Source organism: Narcine bancroftii, chromosome 4 (assembly GCF_036971445.1).
Source record: "Narcine bancroftii isolate sNarBan1 chromosome 4, sNarBan1.hap1, whole genome shotgun sequence".
Classification (NCBI taxonomy): domain Eukaryota; kingdom Metazoa; phylum Chordata; class Chondrichthyes; order Torpediniformes; family Narcinidae; genus Narcine; species Narcine bancroftii.
The window spans coordinates 244,915,048-244,937,922 of NC_091472.1; the positions used below are offsets into that span (position 1 = coordinate 244,915,048).

General features: G+C 38.5%; 1 protein-coding gene across 3 annotated transcripts in view; it reads left to right on the top strand.

Annotated features, from left to right (window-relative positions):
* The window catches only part of pgap1 (post-GPI attachment to proteins inositol deacylase 1), a 142,083-nt gene that overhangs the window by 19,784 nt on the left and 99,424 nt on the right, over positions 1-22,875 (top strand). For all 3 annotated transcript variants that reach the window (XM_069934579.1, XM_069934578.1, XM_069934580.1), the window contains exons 4-7: positions 3,033-3,204; positions 15,668-15,828; positions 17,849-17,901; positions 21,258-21,324. In XM_069934579.1, coding sequence (XP_069790680.1) covers positions 3,033-3,204; positions 15,668-15,828; positions 17,849-17,901; positions 21,258-21,324 — 453 coding nt within the window. The remainder of the gene's footprint in view (positions 1-3,032; positions 3,205-15,667; positions 15,829-17,848; positions 17,902-21,257; positions 21,325-22,875) is intronic.

A 22,875-nucleotide genomic window follows, 5' to 3' on the forward strand; every position in this document is an offset into this window, starting at 1 on the left:
GCGCCTTTGGAAGACTACACAAAAGAGTCTGGAAAAACAACCAACTGAAAAACATCACAAAGATAAGCGTATACAGAGCCGTTGTCATACCCACACTCCTGTTCGGCTCCGAATCATGGGTCCTCCACCGGCACCACCTACGGCTCCTAGAACGCTTCCACCAGCGTTGTCTCCGCTCCATCCTCAACATCCATTGGAGCGCTTACATCCCTAACGTCGAAGTACTCGAGATGGCAGAGGTCGACAGCATCGAGTCCACGCTGCTGAAGATCCAGCTGCGCTGGATGGGTCACGTCTCCAGAATGGAGGACCATCGCCTTCCCAAGATCGTGTTATATGGCGAGCTCTCCACTGGCCACCGTGACAGAGGTGCACCAAAGAAAAGGTACAAGGACTGCCTAAAGAAATCTCTTGGTGCCTGCCACATTGACCACCGCCAGTGGGCTGATATCGCCTCAAACCGTGCATCTTGGCGCCTCACAGTTTGGCGGGCAGCAACCTCCTTTGAAGAAGACCGCAGAGCCTACCTCACTGACAAAAGGCAAAGGAGGAAAAACCCAACACCCATCCCCAACCAACCAATTTTCCCCTGCAACCGCTGCAATCGTGTCTGCCTGTCCCGCATCGGACTTGTCAGCCACAAACGAGTCTGCAGCTGACGTGGACTTTTTACCCCCTCCATAAATCTTCGTCCGCGAAGCCAAGCCAAAGAAAGAAGAATTATTTTTATCAGACAAGGGAAAAACCAGATTGGACCAGATTAGAGCTAGATAAAATAGGGGAGAAGATACCTGAGCATATACTCTATAAGAGGGATGAAAAATTGGTGCAACATAGGAATTCACCAGTCTTACACCATCGGCTCAACATTTGGAAGAAGATTCACGTAGAAAGGAATAAAATAAATTATCAAATACCAAAATTAATACTGACACAAAATCAACTAATCCCTTTCACAATAAATAACCTTTCCTTCAGAGAATGGGAGAGAAAAGGGATCAAAAGAATAGAAATATTATATTTGTCCTTCATTTGTTCAAAAGATAATAATTTATAACTCATGATACAAGGTTTGCATACCACCAACTGAAAACCTACTTGAAGGACAAATTGGGAAACAGTCTGAGGTTACCAGAAGGAAGCAATTTTGAATATGTGATTACAGACACAATGATAATTAAAACATTTATAACAAACATGTACATCAGACTGCAAGAAAAGGAGAACGAGGAAACAAACTGTAAACCTAAACAAAAATGGGAACAAGATCTAAACATAAAGATAAAGAATGAAACATGGGAAAAACTATGCTCCGGAACCATGAGAAATACAATAAATACGAGGTTACACATGATACAATATAATTGGTTACACAGGCTATAAATCACACCCCAAAAGTTAAATAAATGGGACCCAACAGTATCAGACAGATGTTTTCGCTGTAAAAAGGAAACGGGAACAACAATACATGCAATTTGAACATGTGAGAAAGTGGAAAAATTTTGGGAAGATCTAAACCAGATTTTAAATAAAATCACAAAAAGCAACATACCCAAAAACCCAGAGATCTTCCTTCTAAGTAATATAAGAAATAAAGAATTTGGACTTGATTTGGATGGAGCACAGAAAAGATTTATTATGATAGCCCTAGCTGTAGCAAAAAAATGTATTATGTCATCCTGGAAATTAGAAGACAACTTGAGAATACAACAATGGTACATAGAAATAAATAAATGTATTCCATTAGAAAAAATAACATATAATTTAAGAAATAACATCACAATATTCGAACAAATATGGGAACCATACATGAAATACAATAGAGAAATCCTACCATGAACCTCCACCACCTAAAATGACAGAAGGAGAAGACAACAAAATGAACTGACTCAGTATATAAAAGTAAAAGACAAAAATTTCTTGTTTATTTTATTAAGTGACAACATTGTTTAACGGATTTAATGTATCTTAGATTGAACTTTGAATAAATGGGAAGGGGGGAGAGGGGGAAAAAGGGGAGAAAATTACACTATATATTCAAGAGAAAAATGTCTATGTATTTTGGTCAATATGGTTTATTGTGTAAATAAATAAATAAATAGATAGTAAAAAATAAAAATAAAAATAAAAAAATTGAAAAAAGAAATGCAACACTTGCATCCACACCTCCTCCCTCACTACAATACCCAACAGGCCTTTCAAATGAAGCAACACTTCTTTTGTGTATCCATTCTAGCTGTTGTCATTGTTTACGGCTCCATTCCAGAGAATGAATTTTGAAACACAAGTCAACTTTTTAACCTTTCAGTGACAGTTCACTTTCATTATGCTTTCCCAGTTCATGTTATCAAATTTTGTTCCCAGTTGTCATGCATAGGTCATGTATTTAATGCATGTAATTTCTCTTGTAACATTTATTTTTCTTAAAATCCATAACAATCCATAGATTAATTTTAAAACACTCATTTTCAAGGAACGTCAATTATTTCCAAATTATTCTTTCTCATTGACAGGCAGGGGAAGTAAATTGACATTCAATTCCTTTCATCAGAAAACTGACAAAAGTGAAGGGATATTGGTGCAGGTTTCACGCATGCTGGAGTTCTTCAAATACCATGACATACTTTGAGAGCCATGTACAGTAAAATCCCTATTATCCACAACTCAAGCAACCTGCAAAAAGTTTCGGAAAATAAAAAGGTAAAAAAAATACAAAAGTTTAAAATTGGTGCCCTCTGTTGGTGGTTAGATTGCCAACCACGCAACATGCAGTGTCAAGCAACCAGAAAATTCACTTATCTGGAAAGTACCAATCCCCATAGGTGCTGGACACCGGGGTTTTACTGTACATTTTATTCATTTTATGGTTGTATTTACTTGGGAAATCTAGAAATATGGTTCACTTAAAAAGTGAAAATATACCGTTTCCAATTGTATTAAAATATAGAAGCCAACTGAATGCTTTCACCTTGAATTTTCTCCATTTACCCAAAATGTTTCTGAAATTAATGTTGATCTATTTATGTCCATAGGGTCAAAAAGGGGCACCCAGCAGTGTTGCCATTGTGGGGCATTCAATGGGTGGCATTGTGGCTCGAGCACTGTTCACTTTACCAAACTTTAAAGCTACACTGATAAGTCTTATTATAACTCAAGCTACACCTCATGTTGCACCAGTCTTATCACTGGACAGCTACCTCATTGGTAAGTTTGGAATTCTGGAGTAGTTGCAGAGTTATTTAATGACTCAACCCTTTATTCATAATGTACTGACTGACCCAGATGGAGGTGAAACAAAACATTCTCAGACCAGAAATAGTTTATTGAAACAGGTTTTCTTGATTCAGTTTGTTCACAATATGTTTGTTTTATTGAAAATGAATGGTGATAACAGTCATGTCAGATACTTTGTTTCAACAAAACACCAAATGTGTACATTAAGTTTTCATGGAGAAAGAGATAAATATAAAAGATCAATAATATTCACAGTTGCCATAGTGCCAGGGTAAAAATGGTATTTAATTTGTGCAGATAGGGAACAATAATATAGTACTTTTGCTTTGTGATTGTGCAAAGGTGTTGACACTCGGTGCTTTGGCTGCATGTATGATTTTAATGTGGGTGGGGTTGGGCAAACATCCTTGTGATGCTTGGCATAGGGGTTATGTGACATTTGGTGAAATGTCAGCTGCTGCCAGCCAAGAGTAGATTCTGGCTCGGCTGTCTTCTCAATGAGTGCACAAGGTCTAACCTGCCACTACTTTGATGGAATGTACCACAGGCTTACAACCAGGAACCACAAACCTTTTCCATCAGAAGTATTGCAAATGGCAACCCAGGAATTAGTCAGTTTTTTTTTCCCCACATGGTTTTGTTGCCTTGTTCAGGGGATTGCTGTTGGTCAAAGAGGTGGCAGCAAGATTCATTATGTACGCTCACTGCAATACATTGCTCTAGGTTTAAGAGCGATTTTTATCCATATAGTAATTGACAATGAAAGGGAAGTAAAGACATTGTAAAAAGACAAAAATTGAAGGGCAACAAACAGATGGTGGAGATGCAACCTCAGTTCCAGTGACCTGGGTTTCATGCTGATCACTTGTCTGTATGGAGTTTGTACTTCTGCCCTCGGACTGCATTGATTTTCTCTGGTTTCTACAGGTTCCACTCACATCTAAAAGACATGTGGCTTGATAGATTGATTGGCTCCTGTAAATTATCTACTGTGTGCAGTTGAGTGGTGGAATCTGTGGGCAGTTGATGGAAATGTGTGGAGAATAAAATGAGATTAGTGTCACATTGATATAATGGGGACAGCCAAAGGAGGATGAATTACAGAGATATTGAATAATCTTCCCTTTTCCTATTCTTAAAAGAAAATAGAAGGTGATGAAAGAAGCACAAACACTAGATATTGGAATCTTAAGCAGTGAGCAGCTGAAGGGACTCAGCAGGTGTGACAACATCTATCTGTAGTCAGTCAACATTTCAGGATGGAACCCTTCAAGATATTCAGCCTATTGCGACTACTTCCCTTTATAATCGCTTGATCAACATGCAGACGTCGTTGTTTTGACTCATTAAAACACTAGTACGTTCTAAAGTAGCACTGAGGTTTTTCCTTTTTATTTAAACTATTAAAACAATTAAACCATACTTAAAAGTTAATAAAGCGGACAATAAAATATTAATACTTTCAAAAGTACAATCAAAGAAATTATCCAGACTGACTTAATTTTGTTCTGATTCTACAGTAAAAGCCAATCAACTAAGCTTGTTTATATTAATCACACAGAAAAAAAGACCTTGGCTAAAAAAAATTACTATAAAGACATACTAATGGAATTTGGAAAGATTTCTAACTGCTTGCAACTAACAATTAATTTTAACCTTTACTGGCCCCTAATTATTATATCTAAAAATAATAATTACCATTAAAAGAAAAAAAATCAAGCATAATAATACATCGATAAATATTTAAAAGAAAGTGAAAGTCAATCTTTCTGCTTCTTGAAAAAGACAGATTTTGATGATCGGTTGGTTCAGAAAGCCAGATTTGGTCTTAATCCAAATTTGACGTTCAAGTCCTCTTTTGTCCTGGATGGTATCAACAATCTTCCCCATGAACCAGGAATTTGATCGTGCTGAATGTTTCATGACATTCTTTTCTCCTTTTACCATGTCTTTTTCAAACTATTCCATTTGTTCAGACATTATCTGAACAGCATTTGCAATTTTACCCCTGATTTCAGAATCTTCTCTTCTGATTTCAAGATCTTCTGGTAAAATTTCTTTTAATTTATCAGGATTTTGAGGCCACTCATTTTGAGGCTGTAGAAGAAACTGAGGCCCTGACACCCACATTTCATTCTTCAGAAAAGATCTGACTTTCAAACCTCAGGAATCCAGATTGGCAGGATTGTTAACTGGTTTCAGTGGAGCCACTTTGGCCTTTCCTAATGCAAATCCACAATGTACCTGATCTTTGTTATCATGCACTAATGGCTAACTAACAGTTCCACAACTGTCTTCACATGAATCTGCAAAATGATGCAAATGAGCTGATGTTACAGTTCTGAAATTTGAGAGTTTGAAGCATCTTCCAATCTTGAAGTCTTCGTGCTTCCTAAGACCTTGCATTCAACACATCCAGTTTTGTGTTATGGATTCTGGTATTTCATCATTCCAATCAATCTTCTTCCAACACAAATCTTGTAGGATTTTCTTGACAGTCAGGACAACTGGTGCCAATCTTTCTAGACAATCATGTATCGAACTGACTGTTGGTAGAATCTCCCATCTTGTGAGAGGTCTGTCTTGCAAAATTATTTTGAACGGAAAAATATCACTCAGAACACATTATTGTACTTCTAACATCCTCTCAGCAGGAAGGTCGTCATGGTCCAAGTTAAATTCTTTATTTTTTCACCCTCCTTTTAAGGTATGGCAAACAATAGCTGGTGGCTTTGCTTGTCCATTTGATAAGTAGAAAGCCTCCTTTGAAGCACATTGCCTTTAACTCTTGATAAAGAGCTATTGCTTCTTTAACTGCAGATACAGAAGTGAGACAGTCATCCACGTAGAAGTTATCCTTGATAGCACACTTCCTAAGGCCAAAACGTGCACAACTTGATGATGAAGTCACTCCAAATAGATGCTCTGTTCTGTATTCTACCATGTTCTGATCGTAGTCTCCATCAGCCCACCAAAGGAATTGTAAAAAGTCACGGTCATCATTTGGTTCTTTTACCTGATGGAACTTTGCTTCAATGTCTGCAGTAATGATGACAGGCTCTTTATGGAATTTAGACTTAATTAATTTAGAATTAAGACTCAGGACCCTCTAAGAGTTGAGAATTTAGTGAAACTCCCCGAATGGTTGCTACACAATCAAACACCACATGAAGTTTATCCATGGTGTGGTGAGTACCATTTTTTTTGCCATCATCACATTCCAAGATATCATCTAGTACTCTGCATAACTTTTAAGTATCATGTCAGACATGCAGTTGGTGTAATCTGAATGAAGGAAAGAATCTTTTTTTGAAACTTTTCTTCAAATTCAATGTATGTTGTTCAACAAGGCTTCTTTTATCAGGCATGCATACTTCCATTTTCTTTAAAGGTAATCTAATGCAATAATGGTCATTAACTAGCTTGGCAGTTTTTGTCATAGATTCCAAGAAATACTCATCTTCCTTTGAAGGTTCTTGGTCATCCCTGGGGCACTCAGTAAAATCATTTTTGAACTGCTGCTCCCACAGCTTATCAAACCTAACAATCAATATCTTGTTGACCCTTATAGCTGACTGATTTTGAACCTCATTTCTTCCTCCTAATGGTTCATTAATCATCCAACCAAGCATAATTTTGACCAGCGCAACAAGGTCCATCTTCTTCACTCTCTATCTTATCCAATGGTCCCAGAGCCTTTGGGACATCGGAACCAATTAGCAACTCAATCTCAGAGTTGATATTGTGTAAATGAATATTTTTCAAATACATCCACGGTACAATGTCATTTTGATGTGGGATGTTTTTTTATACAGGCATTTTTGAGCGTATACGCCTGGAAGCTCACAAAAATCGTGTCTATCCAATCCAGTGATCTCTAGGTCATAAACCATGTTGATTTCAATGTGTTTAATTTGACCTATCGTTTTTAATAGAATCTTTGACTTTTTTCCTTGAAAATTGAGCTTGGATAGCTCCTGGCTGTGACACCTAATTTCAAGACTGCATTCAAAGCTATTCATAAACAAATGGAATTCGAGGGGGTCACCATAAAAAAAAGGAACCTCTCTTAAGCTTTCATTAGCCCCACAGTGCAAAATTATGCTGTGCTTCCTGGGTCAAGAAATGCCTAAGTACACACTATTGCATTTCCTTTTTTTGGTCTTGGCCTGCTCAGGTACTATAAAAAATTTGCAGTTATTTTCACCAGCCCCAGTAAGACCATTTGTCAATACTGAGGCTTCGGCACTGTTTTCAACTGCTTATTTCCTCATCACTTGTTCCTTTTCCATATTTTTCTTATCCTTGAAGATGCATAGCATTTTGAGACACTCTTGACTACATATATCACAGCTGAGTCCCTTTTTGCAGTTTTTGCTGATGTCCTTTATACAAACAGCCAAAACATACTCCATTTTCCTTCAAAGCGATTTTTCTCACTCTGTGATTTCTTTTCCATCTGATCACTCTTTTCTAAATCATGCTTATCATTACATAACAAACATTTTCTTCTCAACAGGTGAACTTGCATTTTTCTTAATTTCTTTATCCGCCCCTGTCAGAGAGGTGGCAAATGTACTTTTCTTCAAGTTTGGTTGACTTTTGGGGGCGTGGCAAGATGGCGTAAGGATCAGACTGGAAGCAGTCCTCTCCTGACTCTATCTTATTGTTTTGTCTAGAAATGCCCGTTAAAATTCTTTAAAAGTTTAGATAATTTCAGTGCTGTTAATTTAACTTATGATGGTACAATTGGTGGAAAAGAGCAAAAAAAACGACAACAGATCATCAAAAAACTACATTTTCCAAAAGTTCAAGTTTTGGAGCCTACCTACAGGAAAGACACTGGGTCTCAGCCTGAAATGGATCCCAGGAGAGAGGTACAGCTTTCGGATGTAGAGATCAATGTTACATCGGAAGAGCCCCCTAAAGAGGGCGCCAAACAGCCTTTAGAACAAAAAGTTACTCAGGTTCGCACATATGCAGTAGCATCTGACGGCAATGTTATGAATGAACCACTTGTAGTAACATCAGTTGAAGTACCGGCTGGGGAAAGGCATTTGTCAACTGTAGCGGTGGCACTGCAAACTGCACCTTTTAAGATAAAAGAACCTATACAACTTGATGTACTGGGAGAAATTAATACATTATGGACTGGGGAAAATCCCGGCCAGCGTCCTCCAGTCACTGCTGGAGAGGCTGTGGCTGGGGTTTCCAAACGCAGCAATACTACAAGGAAGGCAACCAGAATGAAGGAAGCAACAGAAGACCCTTTGGTTGTGCAGAAGAAGCAGGAATCTGTTGAGCCAGAATCTCTTCCAATTAAAAAGATTCTTGTGAATCTTGAATCTAAATTATCTCATACAATGCAGGGATTATCTAAGATTATGACTGAACTTGGTACTAGGTTCAATACTCTGATGGAAATAAATTCTCAACAGATGGCTGAGTTTGGAGCTTTTAAGCTTGAAGTGAGAGATAAATTTAATTCGTGTGAAGAAGATATAGACGAAATACGAGATCAAGTTTCAGATGTGACCAAAATGGTCGAAGACTTACAAACTCAAAATAAAAATTTGGTGATAAAGATTGATTATTTGGAAAACCAATCCAGACAGAACAATATAAAGATTATTGGTTTGCCGGAAGGAATGGAGGGACCAGACCCAAGAAAATTTTTTACTGAATGGATTCCGCAGGTGCTGTGTCAAGAACATTTCCCGGAAGGTATAATACTGGAACGTGCTCACAGAGCCTTGCGTAGAAGACCTATTTCAGGTCAAAGTCCAAGACCTGTTTTGGTTCGTTGCTTGAATTATTATGACGGAGAAATAATTTTACGAGTGGCTATTAGAAATGCACAACAGAGAAAATCACCCTTGATGATTCAAAATAATCGAGTTTTCTTCTATGCGGATTTGAGTCAAGAGTTATGTTCCAACGACGGGAATTCAACCCTGCTAAAGAGTTGTTGTGGAAGAAAGGTTATAAGGCAACCTTTAGATATCCAGCTGTTTTGAAGGTTTTTCAAGATGGTTACCAACCAAAGTTCTTTGATTCTCCAAAGGAAGCTATAGTATTTGCTCAAGAGCTACCAATCACTCAGTTTCAACAGACACATAGTCCGCCACGATCTCAAAGGAGACAAGAGATGGAAGAAAAGAGCCGTGCTCCAAGAAGGAATGGTCGTGACGGAAACTCATTTGACAGATAAAGAACACTTGAAACTTAAGCGAGATTGGGTTGGACAAGTCTTCTATTCTTCATTTAATTTAAGGGCAAAAGGAGTTGCGGTTTTGGTACATAAGAATTTATCGTTTCAATTGCAAGATGAGGAGAAAAATGGAGGAAGACTACTTAAGTTGAATTGTATGATTTCTAATGAAGCCTGGACTTTGATTGATGTTTATGCTCCAAATGTTGAAGATACTGCTTTTATTACAGAAATATCTTTATTATTGGGACAAGCTAATTCCAACGTGATGAATGGGGGGGATTTAAATATGGTATTAGAACCATTATTGGATAAGTATCCAAAGGTAATTAAGAAATCTAAGATGGCGATACATATGGCTAATATGATGAAAGATTTGAATTTAGTTGATATTTGGCGTAGATTTAACCCTACACAGAAAGACTTTTCTTTTTATTCTTCTCGACATAATTCTTTCTCAAGACTTGATTATTTTTTAATTTCGGCACATTTACAGGATAAGGTTATATCTGTCGATTATAAGGCGAGGTTAGTTTCGGATCATTCATTGTTATTATTGGAATATCAAAGTTCTCAAGTTACACAACATACTTTAAGATGGAGATTTAATGCAATGTTATTACAAAAGCCAGAATTCATTGTTTATTTGAGAAAACAAATTGAGGATTTCATTGCTAATAATGTTCACTCTGTTTCTGATCAGTTTGTTTTGTGGGATGCAATGAAAGGTTTTTTACGAGGTCAAATTATCAGTTATGCATCTAAACTGAAGAAAGAGAGAGTTAGAGAAACTGAGGTATTAACTATGTTACTTTATGCTTGTATTACTTTATTTTGTATTTTTTCTGTACATGAATTACTTACTTTCTTTATCTGTTAAAATTAATAAATAAAGTTTCGAGGGAAAAACAAAAGAGATGAAGTGAGAGTTGGGGGAGAGAACTGGATAGGCACTATTTCCTGAAAGTCATCTGCTACGTGTGAGTTATCTCACACCCATTTTTTTTGGGGAGTTACCGCATTGCGCAGATTAGACGGGAGGGGGTATTTTTAACCTCCTACCCGTTTTTTTTTCCTTTTTTTTGTATTATTAGATTAAAGAGTGAAGTGTTTTTTTTTGTGTTTATAAAAAAAAAGCATAAGAAAGTATTTGATTGTTTAAAAAAACTAAAAATTGATGTTTTTTTTGTAAAGTTTATTCAGTAGATAAGGAATATTTGAAATTTAAATGTGAATGGGATGGATAAGTTTTTTTTAATATTTTTTCTTTAACTTTAAGGTGAAAGGAGTGGTAATTCTGGTGTATATTATTTTGCTATTTTAGTTATAAAACGAAGGGAATAATGGTGAAAGTTATAAATTGAATTGTACAATTCTTAATGAGGCTTGAATTTTGTTTGTGGTTTATGCTCCATTTGTTGAAGATATAGATTACGTTGTAGATGTGTTTTATTATTTGGATATTTGAATTTTAATGTAATGATTGGGGATATTTAAATGTGGTATTGGAGCTTTTATTGGATAATTATTCAAGAGTAAAAGGGAAAAATGGTGGAAGAGTACTAAAATTGAATTGTACAATGCTGAATGATGTTTGAATTTTGTTTTAAGATGGTGGTTTATGTGACTAATATGATGATAGATGTGAAGTTAGTTGATATTTGGTGAAGGTTTATCTATATAGAGAGTTTTTTTTTCATCTTTTTTTTCTTATGTTATAATTTTTTTTAAAGAATTGATTATTGTTTAAGAATTTTTGATAGACAATGTTACTAACTACTAATTTTTTATATTAAGTTTGAGTTAAATATGTTTCATCTTAACTCTGTTAAATATATGCATTTAAGTGATTTAAATATGTTTTTTAAGTCTGATATCTTAGTATTAATTACTTCTCTTTTTGTTAGTATTTTAATCGGTTATGTTTTTGTTTTTTTTTGTAAGTGGGTTTTTTTTCTCACATATATTATTAACTTTATTAATTCTTCACTCTTTATTTTGGGGGGAAGGGGGGGTTGGACTAATTTGAGTTGGGTTATTAATGTGTAATAATTATTGGGGAGGGTATAGTTTATTTAGATTACTGATACTGTATTGTAATTTTATTATTTTATTCTTAATTTTCTTTTAATGTAATCCTATATGTTATTCATGTTATAAAATCTTAATAAAGTTTAAAAAAAAAGTTTGGTTGACTTTTCAACTTCTTCACTTGCTGTTTGAGTACCTTTAATTCCATACACTGGATCTGTGACAACATTCACTTGCTCTTCAATGAGCTCCACCAAATTCTTAAAGGTAACTGTCAGATGGCTTCTCTTTTGGTATTCAATAACTTGACTTCTCCATAATTCCCTCATCCAGATGGGTAATTTATCTACAATGTTTACCATTTTCTGAGTTAGGTCAAGCGCTCTAAGGTGGCCAGTCTCTGTCATGACGTTGTAACATCCTCTTAGAAAGAGGGCGTAAGATTGTAAACCTATTGTATTTTCTGGTCTTATTAATGACCATGAAAGAGGCTTCTGTAAATGAGCTGTCGAAATTCTACATTTGTCGCCAAAATGCTTCTCTAGGAACTACTTAGCCTGTTTAAACCCTACATCAGGATTCATATGTTGGCAACTCTTTATGAGTTCCTGTGGTCGGCCTCCTGTGAACCTGCTGAAAATAATATAAACAATCCTCCTGGCTTTGACACCTAATTTCAAAACTGCATTCAAAGCTATTCATAAACAAGTAGAATTCGAGGGGGTCACCATAAAAAAAAATGGAACCTCTCTTAGGCAGAGCAGAGAGAGTGTCTGTAACTGCATTAATGATGCAGCTATCTTATCTTTTTGTGCCTAGGACTTCATTACTTTGTCCACCTGTATTTCTAATACTTGCTGGGAGTTCCTGGTATGACTCTGTAAGAGATGGTATTTGGCTCCCATCTTGCCCAATGCAGACATCATTGGGTTTGAGCTCTAGATTCTTGCATCGACCTGGTTAATTCAGGATCTTGCACATCTCGCATCCACGGCGCTAGCTCAGGCCCGTGCTTTAACCTCCCTGGTACAGCACCAGACACTTATTGCAATTGCAACATGGGCTCAGCAACAAGTCTTAATCTACTTAGTCCATGATCAAGTGCTTTTAGTGGTTCTATCACTGGCTCAGCCCCGTGCCTAGACCTGTCTATTTCAGGACCATGCCTGCATTGTTGCTGTACACTGGCTCAACTTTGGTATTCAATAGTTTCTTTTTCTGAGGTCCTTCCTCAAAATTTGATGCTTTCAATAATTCTAGCTCCACATACCACTGAACCTTCTAGTGCCTATGACCTGGCCTCCATTAGCAGCACAAAGTTCCAGTTGCTTCTTTTGCTATTTTTAGCTCCACTTCCTCCATTCTTAGCTGCTCCTCTACTCTCTGTCATTGCACCTGTTGCAGCTCCTCCTCATCTTCCAAGTCCAATTCAAGCTGAAACATTTCCTTTTTAACTTTAAGAGCTGCTGTGTCTCCTTGAATCTTTAAACGCATAGATTCAGTACTTGAACTTCTGGAGCCTGCTCTAGACCTCCTCTTGCTTCTCCTGCTGGAAGTATTTGACACTATCACTAAATCCTATTAGATCCTGCACATCAGGTGATGCGTTAATCTCTGATCATGCCCCCATTTTTGTTTGTTTATCCTCCACACCACTATCTTACGGTATAGCTTCAGCCACTATTGAGAGATCGGTCTCAAATTCTGTGAATGGTTTTTGCAGTAATTTTGTGGGATGTGTATCCTTAACAACTGTAATTTTTTTCATACATATATATATGTGTGTGTATGTATGTATATGTGTATGTATATATGTATATGTGTGTGCATATATATGTGTGTGTGTGTGTATATATATATATGTGTGTGTATATATGTGTGTGTGTGTAAATATGTTGTGTGTGTGTGTATATGTATGTTTGTATGTATACGTATGTACGTGTGTGTCTATATCCTCCCTCAGTCTTGCTTGAAAAGTTATCTTGTTTTCCTTTGTATCTAATTGCCACCTTTGCAATTCATCTGTAAGTTCCATTATCTTCATCTTCTCAACACATAGCTTCTTAGCTATTCTGGCTGCTGTTTACTTCAGTATGTTGCACTCAGACATCAAACATGCACAATAATCTCTCCAAAACCAAAACAGTCCTCATAGGACAAGCACCAATTGCACTAAATTGTGTTCTAATTTGTAATAAACACAGAAGGAACTTCCAATTGCTTACTGCTTCTTCAATGGTCTTGGTTGTTGATATTTATGCCTCCTTATCGATCTGCTCTAAACAGAGGTCAATCGATCCAGTTTTCTCTTCCAAATCCAATTTCCAACTTCTATGTCTTCAATACTGTCTTCTATTGGCTAACGAGTCAACAATCCATTTTCTTTGACTAAAATATTGCGACTATTTCCCTTTATAATTGTTTGAGTAACATGCAGACGTCATTGTTTTGACTCGTTAACACAATAGTCCTTTCTAAAGTAGCATTGAGTTTTTTTACTGTTTATTTGAACTATTAAAACAATTAAACTATACTTAAAACACGCTAAGATATTAATACATTAACACGATCAAAGAAATTATCCAGACCAACTTCATTTTGCTTTGGTTCTACAGTAAAAGCAAATTCAAATTAAACTTGTTTATATTAAACACACAGAAAAAGACCTTGGCTAAAAATTGTTACTATGGAGACACACTAATAGAATTCAAAAACATTTCTAAATGCTTGCAACTTAGAATTCATTTAAACTCTTACCTGGCCCATATGGTTAATGCAAACCTCTGAGGGGTGTGATCTCATTTGTTGTACCCCCCACCCCTGCGTGGACCCTTCCTATCATTAACTGATGTCACAAGGCAGTTTACAGTTGGCAAATGGCCCTCTGATATGACTTTGGAATGTGAACCAAAGCTCCTGGGGAAATCCACATCTTCACAGAGAATAGACTCGCTTGAGGTCAGGATTAAACTTGGGAGTAATTAATTTTTGTAAGTGATATAGTGCCTTTGACATTTGCAGGATGGCTTAGTTGGCTTCATAGCCAATTAATTATATTTGATATCTTGTTTGTTAAAGACACTCACTCTGCCTAAGTTTCTGTTATGGGTTCAAACCTCATTTGTGAAAAAGTTGGCTGACATTTCAATGCTGTAGTAATGGATTTCTGTAGTTAGGAAGGTGACATTTTTTGATAAAGTATTAAACCCAGGACATTTTGTCGTTTTTAAAAAAATTTTATTTAATGAGTGACATTAGCTCAAAGGCTTTACATACATAAATTCAGAGAGACATTTTCAATTTTCTCCTCATCCCTCCTCCCTCTCCTCCCCCCACCCCCCAAAATTAACCCCAAATAAAAAAAGGGTGTCATCTGGGTATTATCCAATTTTTATTGACTCAATAAATAATATATCCCTTTAAGAGTTGGAGGTTTGACTCTGGCAATCACCAGTTAACTTTCTCTCATGTTCCCCCACGCTTGATGAAGGGCTCAAGCCCGAAACATTGGTGATGTATCTTTATCTTTGCTACAAAAAGACACTTTGACCTCCTGAGTTTCTCTAGCATTTGTGTGTTTTTTCACTTAACCACCAGTGTCAATAGAATCCTGTGTTTTACCACCAATGAACTTTATATATGGTTCCCAGATATTTTTTTTTAATTGTCCAAAATTATCTCGATTTTCTCTTGTTATCTTGGTCAACATTTGACACTCAGCTAAAAGAGGGAATTAGAATTAACTGCTGCATTTACAAATATCCACCTTTCAACAATTTTTGGTTTCTCTGTAATTTAATTGGTTACAAAGCACCTTGGGATGCCCTTTGTAAATTAAAGTATTTTATTTCTTTATGGTTACCCCACAATTGAATTGTCAGTTTAATTAATTTTCTAAGTGACTGATATCTCAGTTAATTTTAGGTTTTGATCTCAATTTTTTATTTACTGAATGTGGAATCAAGATCAGAATTTAATAGGGTACTAGTGTTAATGATATTTAAGTTTGAACTATCCAGTTTGAAGGATACCAATTATGAAGTAACCTGACTGTTACCTGCCACTGAATGTCCTTTCACAGGTGATGCTGTTTCTCTGAAACATATTTAAACTTGTTCATATATTTAAAACTAAAATGTCATGTCAAGTATGTTAAAAGGATCCATTTTACCAAAATACACTTTCTTATAGACTTTTACACCACTGTGAACAATCACTGGATTCTCAACGAAAAAGACTTGAGGAATATCACCATTCTCTCGATGGGAGGTGGTTTTCGAGATTATCAAGTCCGTTCCGGTCTGACAATTGTGCCAAACCTAGGCCTTTACAACAATACTCTAAATGTTGTGGTAATGTAAAGATTCTATCTTAAAACTTCAGTGTATTTTTGTTAGTTTTAGTGTACATGAGCAAGGCTGCATTGATGCTTCACAGGGAAGATGCAGAACCCATAAAGTTTTCCTGCCTGCCTTTGATATTGATGGGCACTGCAATCAATTGGAGGGTGTTCAATACACAAATGTGCTGGAGGACCTCAACAGGTTATGCAGCATCAATGGAAAGTAAAGGGTAAGCTAATGTTTCAGGCTGGAGCCCTTGATCAAGGAGTAAGCAAAAATCAGACAGGCATCTGAAAAAAAGGTGTGGGAGGAGAGGAGGGAAGAAGGGGCAGGGGGAGTACCACAGCCCAATAGGCAAGAGATCACAGGGAGATATGAGTGGAAGGGCAGAAGAGATAAAAGCTGAGAGGAGGTAGCTCTTTGAATGGAAAGGGAAGGGGATGGGGAGCTGAAAGAAAGGAGAGAGAGGGATCGGGAAAGAGAAATGGATGGGGAGGATCCTAACAGAAACTGGCGTAGTCGATGTAAATGTCATCCCATTGGAGAGTACCCGGCAGGAATATTAGGTGTTGTTTCCTCGCTTTATGATTGCTTCTGGCTGTGCTTGACGTGTCGGTGTGGAAATGGGGTGTGAAATGGTTAACCACTGAGAACTCCCTGTTATTGGAGCAGACCTAGGTGAAATAATCACCCAATCTCCAATATAGAGGAAGCCCAATGGGAGCACCAGATTCACAAGTCAAGTGTTGTTGTGGAAGGACTGTTTTGGGCCTGAATGGTGGTGGGGGAGGAGATGTGAGCACGTGTGGCATTTCTTGTGATCACAGAGGTATGTACCAAGGGTGTGATTAGTGGGAAGGGATGAGAGAGTCGTGGAGGGAGTGATCCCTGTGGGAAGGGATGAGAGAGTCGTGGAGGGAGTGATCCCTGTGGGAAGGGATGAGAGAGTCGTGGAGGGAGTGATCCCTGTGGGAAGGGATGAGAGAGTCGTGGAGGGAGTGATCCCTGTGGGAAGGGATGAGAGAGTCGTGGAGGGAGTGATCCCTGTGGGAAGGGATGAGAGAGTCGTGGAGGGAGTGATCCCTGTGGGAAGGGGAGAGGGGAAGAAGAATCAGGTGGCAGAAATTGCTGAGGATAGCATGTGGATGCAAAGATTGGTGGGGTGGTTGGTGAGGACAATGGAAATCCTTGTTATACCTAGAAGTTGAAGGGCCAGGGCAGATGTGTGGGAAATAGAGGAGATGCGGTTAAGTGTTGAGACAAAGACAGTAGAGGGGCCACCATTTTGTTTTTTAAAGAAGTTGACATGTCAAATGTTACAGAATGGAAGATGTCATCCTGAGAGCAGATGCAATGAAGATGGAGGAATTAAGGAAAGGTATAGTTACATGGAACAGGGTGTAAAGTGGTCCAATTGAGGTAACTGTGGGAGTTGATAGGATTGTTTTAAAAAAAATCTGTAGAGTTTGTCTCCCAAGATGGAGATAAATCAAGTAAGGGGAGAGCCTTGTCAGAGATGGACCATGTGAATTTGACTTCAAGGTGGAAGTTGGCAGCAAGGTGGATAAAGTTGACAAGTTCGTATGGGTGCATGAGGCAGCACCAAAGAATAGTGGATGTAATGGAGGAAGAGTGGTGGAGCCTGGCCTGTGGTGTAGGCTTCTATCAGTGATTGTTCCACATAGCCAACAAAAAAAAACAGGCATAGATGGGGGCCACATTTTTTAGTTAGTTTTATGTTCATGGCTTTCTAGTTGCACTACAGGATTAACCTTAGTTTGTAAAGCAATTGGTTTATTGTTAAGATAGCTTGAAGGATAACCAAGAACTCTTTAATAATTGCCCATTAAACCTCCTGCTTACTGTTTTTAGTTTCCAATGTGATGCAATTTTGCTTTATCTTTTCATTCAAGACAATTTTGTTTGAAATACCTGGTGTATAGAAGAGTAACATTTTGAAAAGCTGACAGTTGAGAACTGCAAATGATAAATTTTTAATGATGCAAAATTACACTTTTTAATTTCATAGACATCAGCTGTCCCAGGAGCATGGCTCTCAGCTGATCATCTCTGCATTGTCTGGTAAGTAAAAGGAAAGACTAGTTGAAAGGTCATTATATAAACATCAAGACCTGTGTGTGCTTCTCCAACCAGTTATCAGCTTCCATTTTTATAAATTGCTGCAAAATTCTTTTTTAAAAAGAAAATAATAGCAAATTCTTTTCCAAATTATAAAGATAATTTGGTCCATCTGGAGGAACTTGACAAACCTCCATAATGTTATAATTCCTGATGGTCCAATCATTTTTAATATCAAAATACTTGTTATTTCATTCTTGTTCAATCATTTTTTTGTTTTTGTTCAGTGGATGAAAATGTGTTATGTGTTTTCATCTGCAAATGTCTGAATCCATTTTAAATGATTAATTTTCATCTTTCTTTTTAAATCAGTACGCCACAGTTGGCACTGACTCCATCAGAACCTTTGTGGATGAGTATGTATCTTCATGCACTTACCTAGAGTATCCCAAGCAAAAGTCATGGGTGAATCAAACAGTTCACAGCCTGCTGAGAGCTAGATCGGTGGTGTTCAAGACCAGTGATCCAAAACTCTATGGGAAGACTAAGTTTGAGCTACGAAAGGCTATCTTAACAGCAAAGAAGTAATTCCGAGAGAAGTTAGAAACAAAACCAGATGCCAGCGGTGGCAGGGCCTGCACAGGGTGAAACCTAACATCCGAAATCGCTGCGAGGCTTCACTTCCCGATGAGCTGAACACCTTTTCTGCTCGCTTTGAAAAGAAGAATTCAACTGTCCCAATGAGAATCCCTGCAGTATCTGGCAATTCTGTGATATCTGTTTTCGAGAACAGCATTAAGATGGCAGCTCTGACGGAACCACTGTAGCGGCAGCGCTGCCACTGGTGCCAACCAGCGGGGAGTGAGGGAGCAGAGATGCAGTGCTCCCACGGGGTCCAGCCATCTAGTTAACTGCCTTCAGCTCTGAACGGGCTTTGAATGACCCATTGAGGGAGCCGATGATGGTTTTATTTGAAATCCTGCGACCGTGAGTCTGTGCCCAAGATGGCGGGGCCTATTAATTGGCCTTGAGGGGCTGCAGACTCCGGGGAAGCAGAGGATTGGAGCAAGGAACCAGAGGATGGGAAGATCATGCACCGTCTGAGAAGGAGAAGTGGAGGAGATGATCCGCGGGACGGTCACCATGGTGATAAACCAGTGAGAGGCCTCTGCGGCTGAGGGACCGAGAAACCCATGGAAGATGTGGGCTGCTGGAGACTGCTGTCGGGAGACTCGTGCCTGGCTGCTGGAAACTGTCTCAAACTGGCTGGAGGGGTACCAGGTATCAGAACTGGGATGCAAGGAGGTGCTGAAGGGTTCCTGTCCACGTTGGAGGGTCGGATCTGGAGCTCGGGTTGCCAATGGTTTGGACTGGACTCTGTACGGCTGCAGAAGTGCTGAAGGCCAATCTGCAGACACTCGGTGACTCTTGAGGGGATTCTCGTTTGCTTCTCTTTCTTTCTGACTGTAAGAGGCACTTGGGCAATTCCTGCTGGTGGTGAATCTGTCTGCCGTGTACCAAGCAAAAAGAAATCTCATTTGATATGATACTTTTATGACTATGGCAATAAATTAAATCTTGAATCAGAGCAACTTTCAAGAGGGTGAATGCTCGCAAGGCATCAGGCCCTGATGGCATAACTGGCAGGGTGCTGAAAATTTGTGCCAACCAAGATAGCTGAAATGTTCACTGACATTTTCAGTTTCTGTGTGCTGCAGTTGGAGGATCCCACCTACTTCAAAAGAGCATCAATCATACAGGTACCCAAGAAGAGCAGAATGAGCTGCCTCAATGACGATCGCCCAGTAGCACTAACATCTATTGTAATTAAGTACTTTGAGAGGTTGGTCAAGGCCAGAATTACAGGTAACTCATACCTAAGCGAAGACCTGGACCCACTACAATTTGCTTCCCGACATAATCATTCCACAGCAGATGCAATCTCACTGGGTCTCCACTCAGCCCTGGATCACCTGGACAACAGCAATACCTACATCAGGCTGCTTTTCATTGATTGTATCTCAGCTTTCAACACCATCATCCCCTCAGTACTGGTTAGCAAGCTTCAAAACCTGGGCCTCTATACCACCCTTGGCAACTTGATCCTTGACCACATTCAATGCAGATTGGTAAGAACATCTCTTCCTCAATGACAATCAACAGAGGGCATACCTCAAGAATGTGTGGTTAGCCCACTGATCTACTCTCTCTGCACTCATTACTGTGTGGCTACACATAAATCAAATGCCATCTACAAATTTGCTGATGGCAGTATCAACTGTTGTTGGCAGTATCACAGATAGCAATGAGAAAACGTACAGGATTCAAGATTATTTTATTGTCATTTAATAAAACAGAAAATGTGTTACGACACAAAATTTCATTTAGTCTACTGTAAGGCAGACAAAGATTTGGTATCGGCAAAAATTGCCCAGTGCCTCTTAAAGCCAGAGGACGAGAAGCAAAAGGGCTGCTGAATGTCCGTGGCTTCGCCTCCAGTGCTCCCTCAGCCTTCAGTCAGAACCATCGGCAACCCAAGCTCCCAATGCAAGCTTCTGACATGATCAGGAAGCCTCTAGAACCCTGAGATAGGTCTGCTGATTGAGTGGTGTCACCTCACCAACCTTGCACTCATCAGTAAAATAAAGGAATAGATTTTGGACTTCAGTGAGGGGAAGCTCAGAGAACACAAACCAGTTCTTGTTGAGGGGTCAGCATTGGGGAGGGTGAAAAAAAAACCCCTCAGATACCGGTGTCAACCTCTCTGAAAACCTCTCCAGGGACCATCATGTCATTTCAATTATGAAGCTATATTTCAGTTAGGAATGTGAGAAGATATGGGATGTCACCAAAGGCTCTTGGAGATTTCTGCAGGTGTACTGCAGGAAGCATACTGACTGGTATGGAGGTGGTAATGCATGTGACAGGAATAGGCTACAGAGGGTTGTAAACTTGGCCAGTGTCATCATGGCATTAGTCTCTCCTCCATTAATGACATCTTTAAAAGGCAGTGACTTAAGAAAGCAGTATCTGAAGACACACACAACGCTACAAAAATAGCTTCTTCCCCTCTGCCATCAGATTTTTGAACAGACAATGAACACGACACCTCATTTTTTCTCTATTATGCACCACTTACTTTTTTAATCTTGTATTTATGTCATTGTAATTTTATAGTAACTTTTACCCTTTGTTTGGCACTGTTACTGCTGCAGCAAAACAGCAAATGTTATGACACGTGTTCATGACAATGAACCTGATTTTGAATCTTAAGTTCAAAATGCATAGAGATCTTTGAATACTTTATTCTTAATATGAAGTGTCACCTAACTGGGGTTCTAATTTTTTTGTACTTTCAGGTGTAAAGAGCTGGTGTTAGCTACTGTTAGAGCTTTTTTTGATCTTGTTGATGATCATACTAATCAGGTACATGACCGTCTTTTACTCACTATTGATATTTATTGTGGACATTGCATTGATCAATTTCAAAACTGTGTATAATTATATATAGTGACAACAGGGGATATTTATGAAGCTCCTGCGTCGTCTGAGTGAAAGGTGAAAAAATGTAATCCATAAAGTGAGCAAGACACAATCAAGGCAATTAATCATTTTGTATTTTGTTGAAAGGAAATGTCTGTACTAATTTGGACTTCAACATGAGCATTTTGTAATGATCCATATTTTTCCTGGCATTTTGTTGCTCTTTCTCTCTTGATGTGTGCAAGTGACATGGAGTTGCATGGATAAATGACAGCTGTCAACTCTTGTTCCTGGAGCGTCAAGATGAGCAATCATTTCTTGATCACTTTTTTTTCGGGGATGACGTTGGATGTGATATAAGGAGGATTTTCTTCTTTTCTAATATTGTCACACTTGAACATTGGTTGAACCACCCCGTTTAATGGATCCCATAGTAGACAAAAGCTTCAACTGTATGTACTCTTCAACAGTACCTCAGTGGTTAGAATTGTGAAATAATATTTCAAATAACTTGTTCAGAACAGCAATCTTGCTTTCAACAGCACAAATACAAAGGGACATTGTAATACACAAAAGTGCTGGAGGAGCTCAGCAGGTCACACAACATCCATTGGAAGTAAAGGGTAACCAATATTCCAGGCCTGAGCCTTTCATCAAGATATGAGCTGAAAGTAGACAGGCACCTAAATAAAAATATTGGGGGAGGGGAGAAGGGGCAAGGGTCGGGTGAGGGGTTGGGGGGGAGAACACAGGCTAACAGGTAAGAATCTTAGGTGGATATAGATGGCAGGGGAGAAGAGCAAAAACAGATGATGGGGAGGGGTAGCTCTCTGAATGAAGAGTAAAGGAAAGGGAGTGTGGAGCTTGAAGAGAGACAGAGGAATAGGGAAAGAGAAAGAGACTCTGGGAAGGTTTTTGCCTTTTTGCTCATACCTTGACAAAGGGCTCAAGCCTGAAACATTGGTTATCCTTCACTTCCTTTCGATGCTGCATGAGCTGCTGAGTTTCTCCAGCATTTTTGTGTATTGCACAACAATCCCAATGACTGCAGATGCTCCTGCTTAACTGGAAGGAGTTTATTATTGAATTTAGGAAGGAAAGGTCAAGGGATCAGTCAACTGTCCTCATTGATGGGTTGGAGGTGGACAAATCCCTGTGTGTCCAAATTCCAGGGGACTTCTCCTGGAGCCAGCATATCAAGACAATGATGAAGGCACACCAATATCTCTACTTCCTTAGGAGTCTGAGAAAATTCGACATGTCATCAGATGCTCTACAAAACTTGTGCAGATGCATTGTGGTTGCATCATAGCCTGGTTTGGAAATTCAAATATCCAGGAACGTAGATATTTATATAAACATTGGAGAAGAGATTATCACATTAATTTTTCTGACCCCTGACGCAACTCGTTAGATGTACAAAATCTAGTTTGTAATATCAATGTTTTTATCAAGCATTATGAATATAATTGAAGATTTTGTGAGAATGAAAGT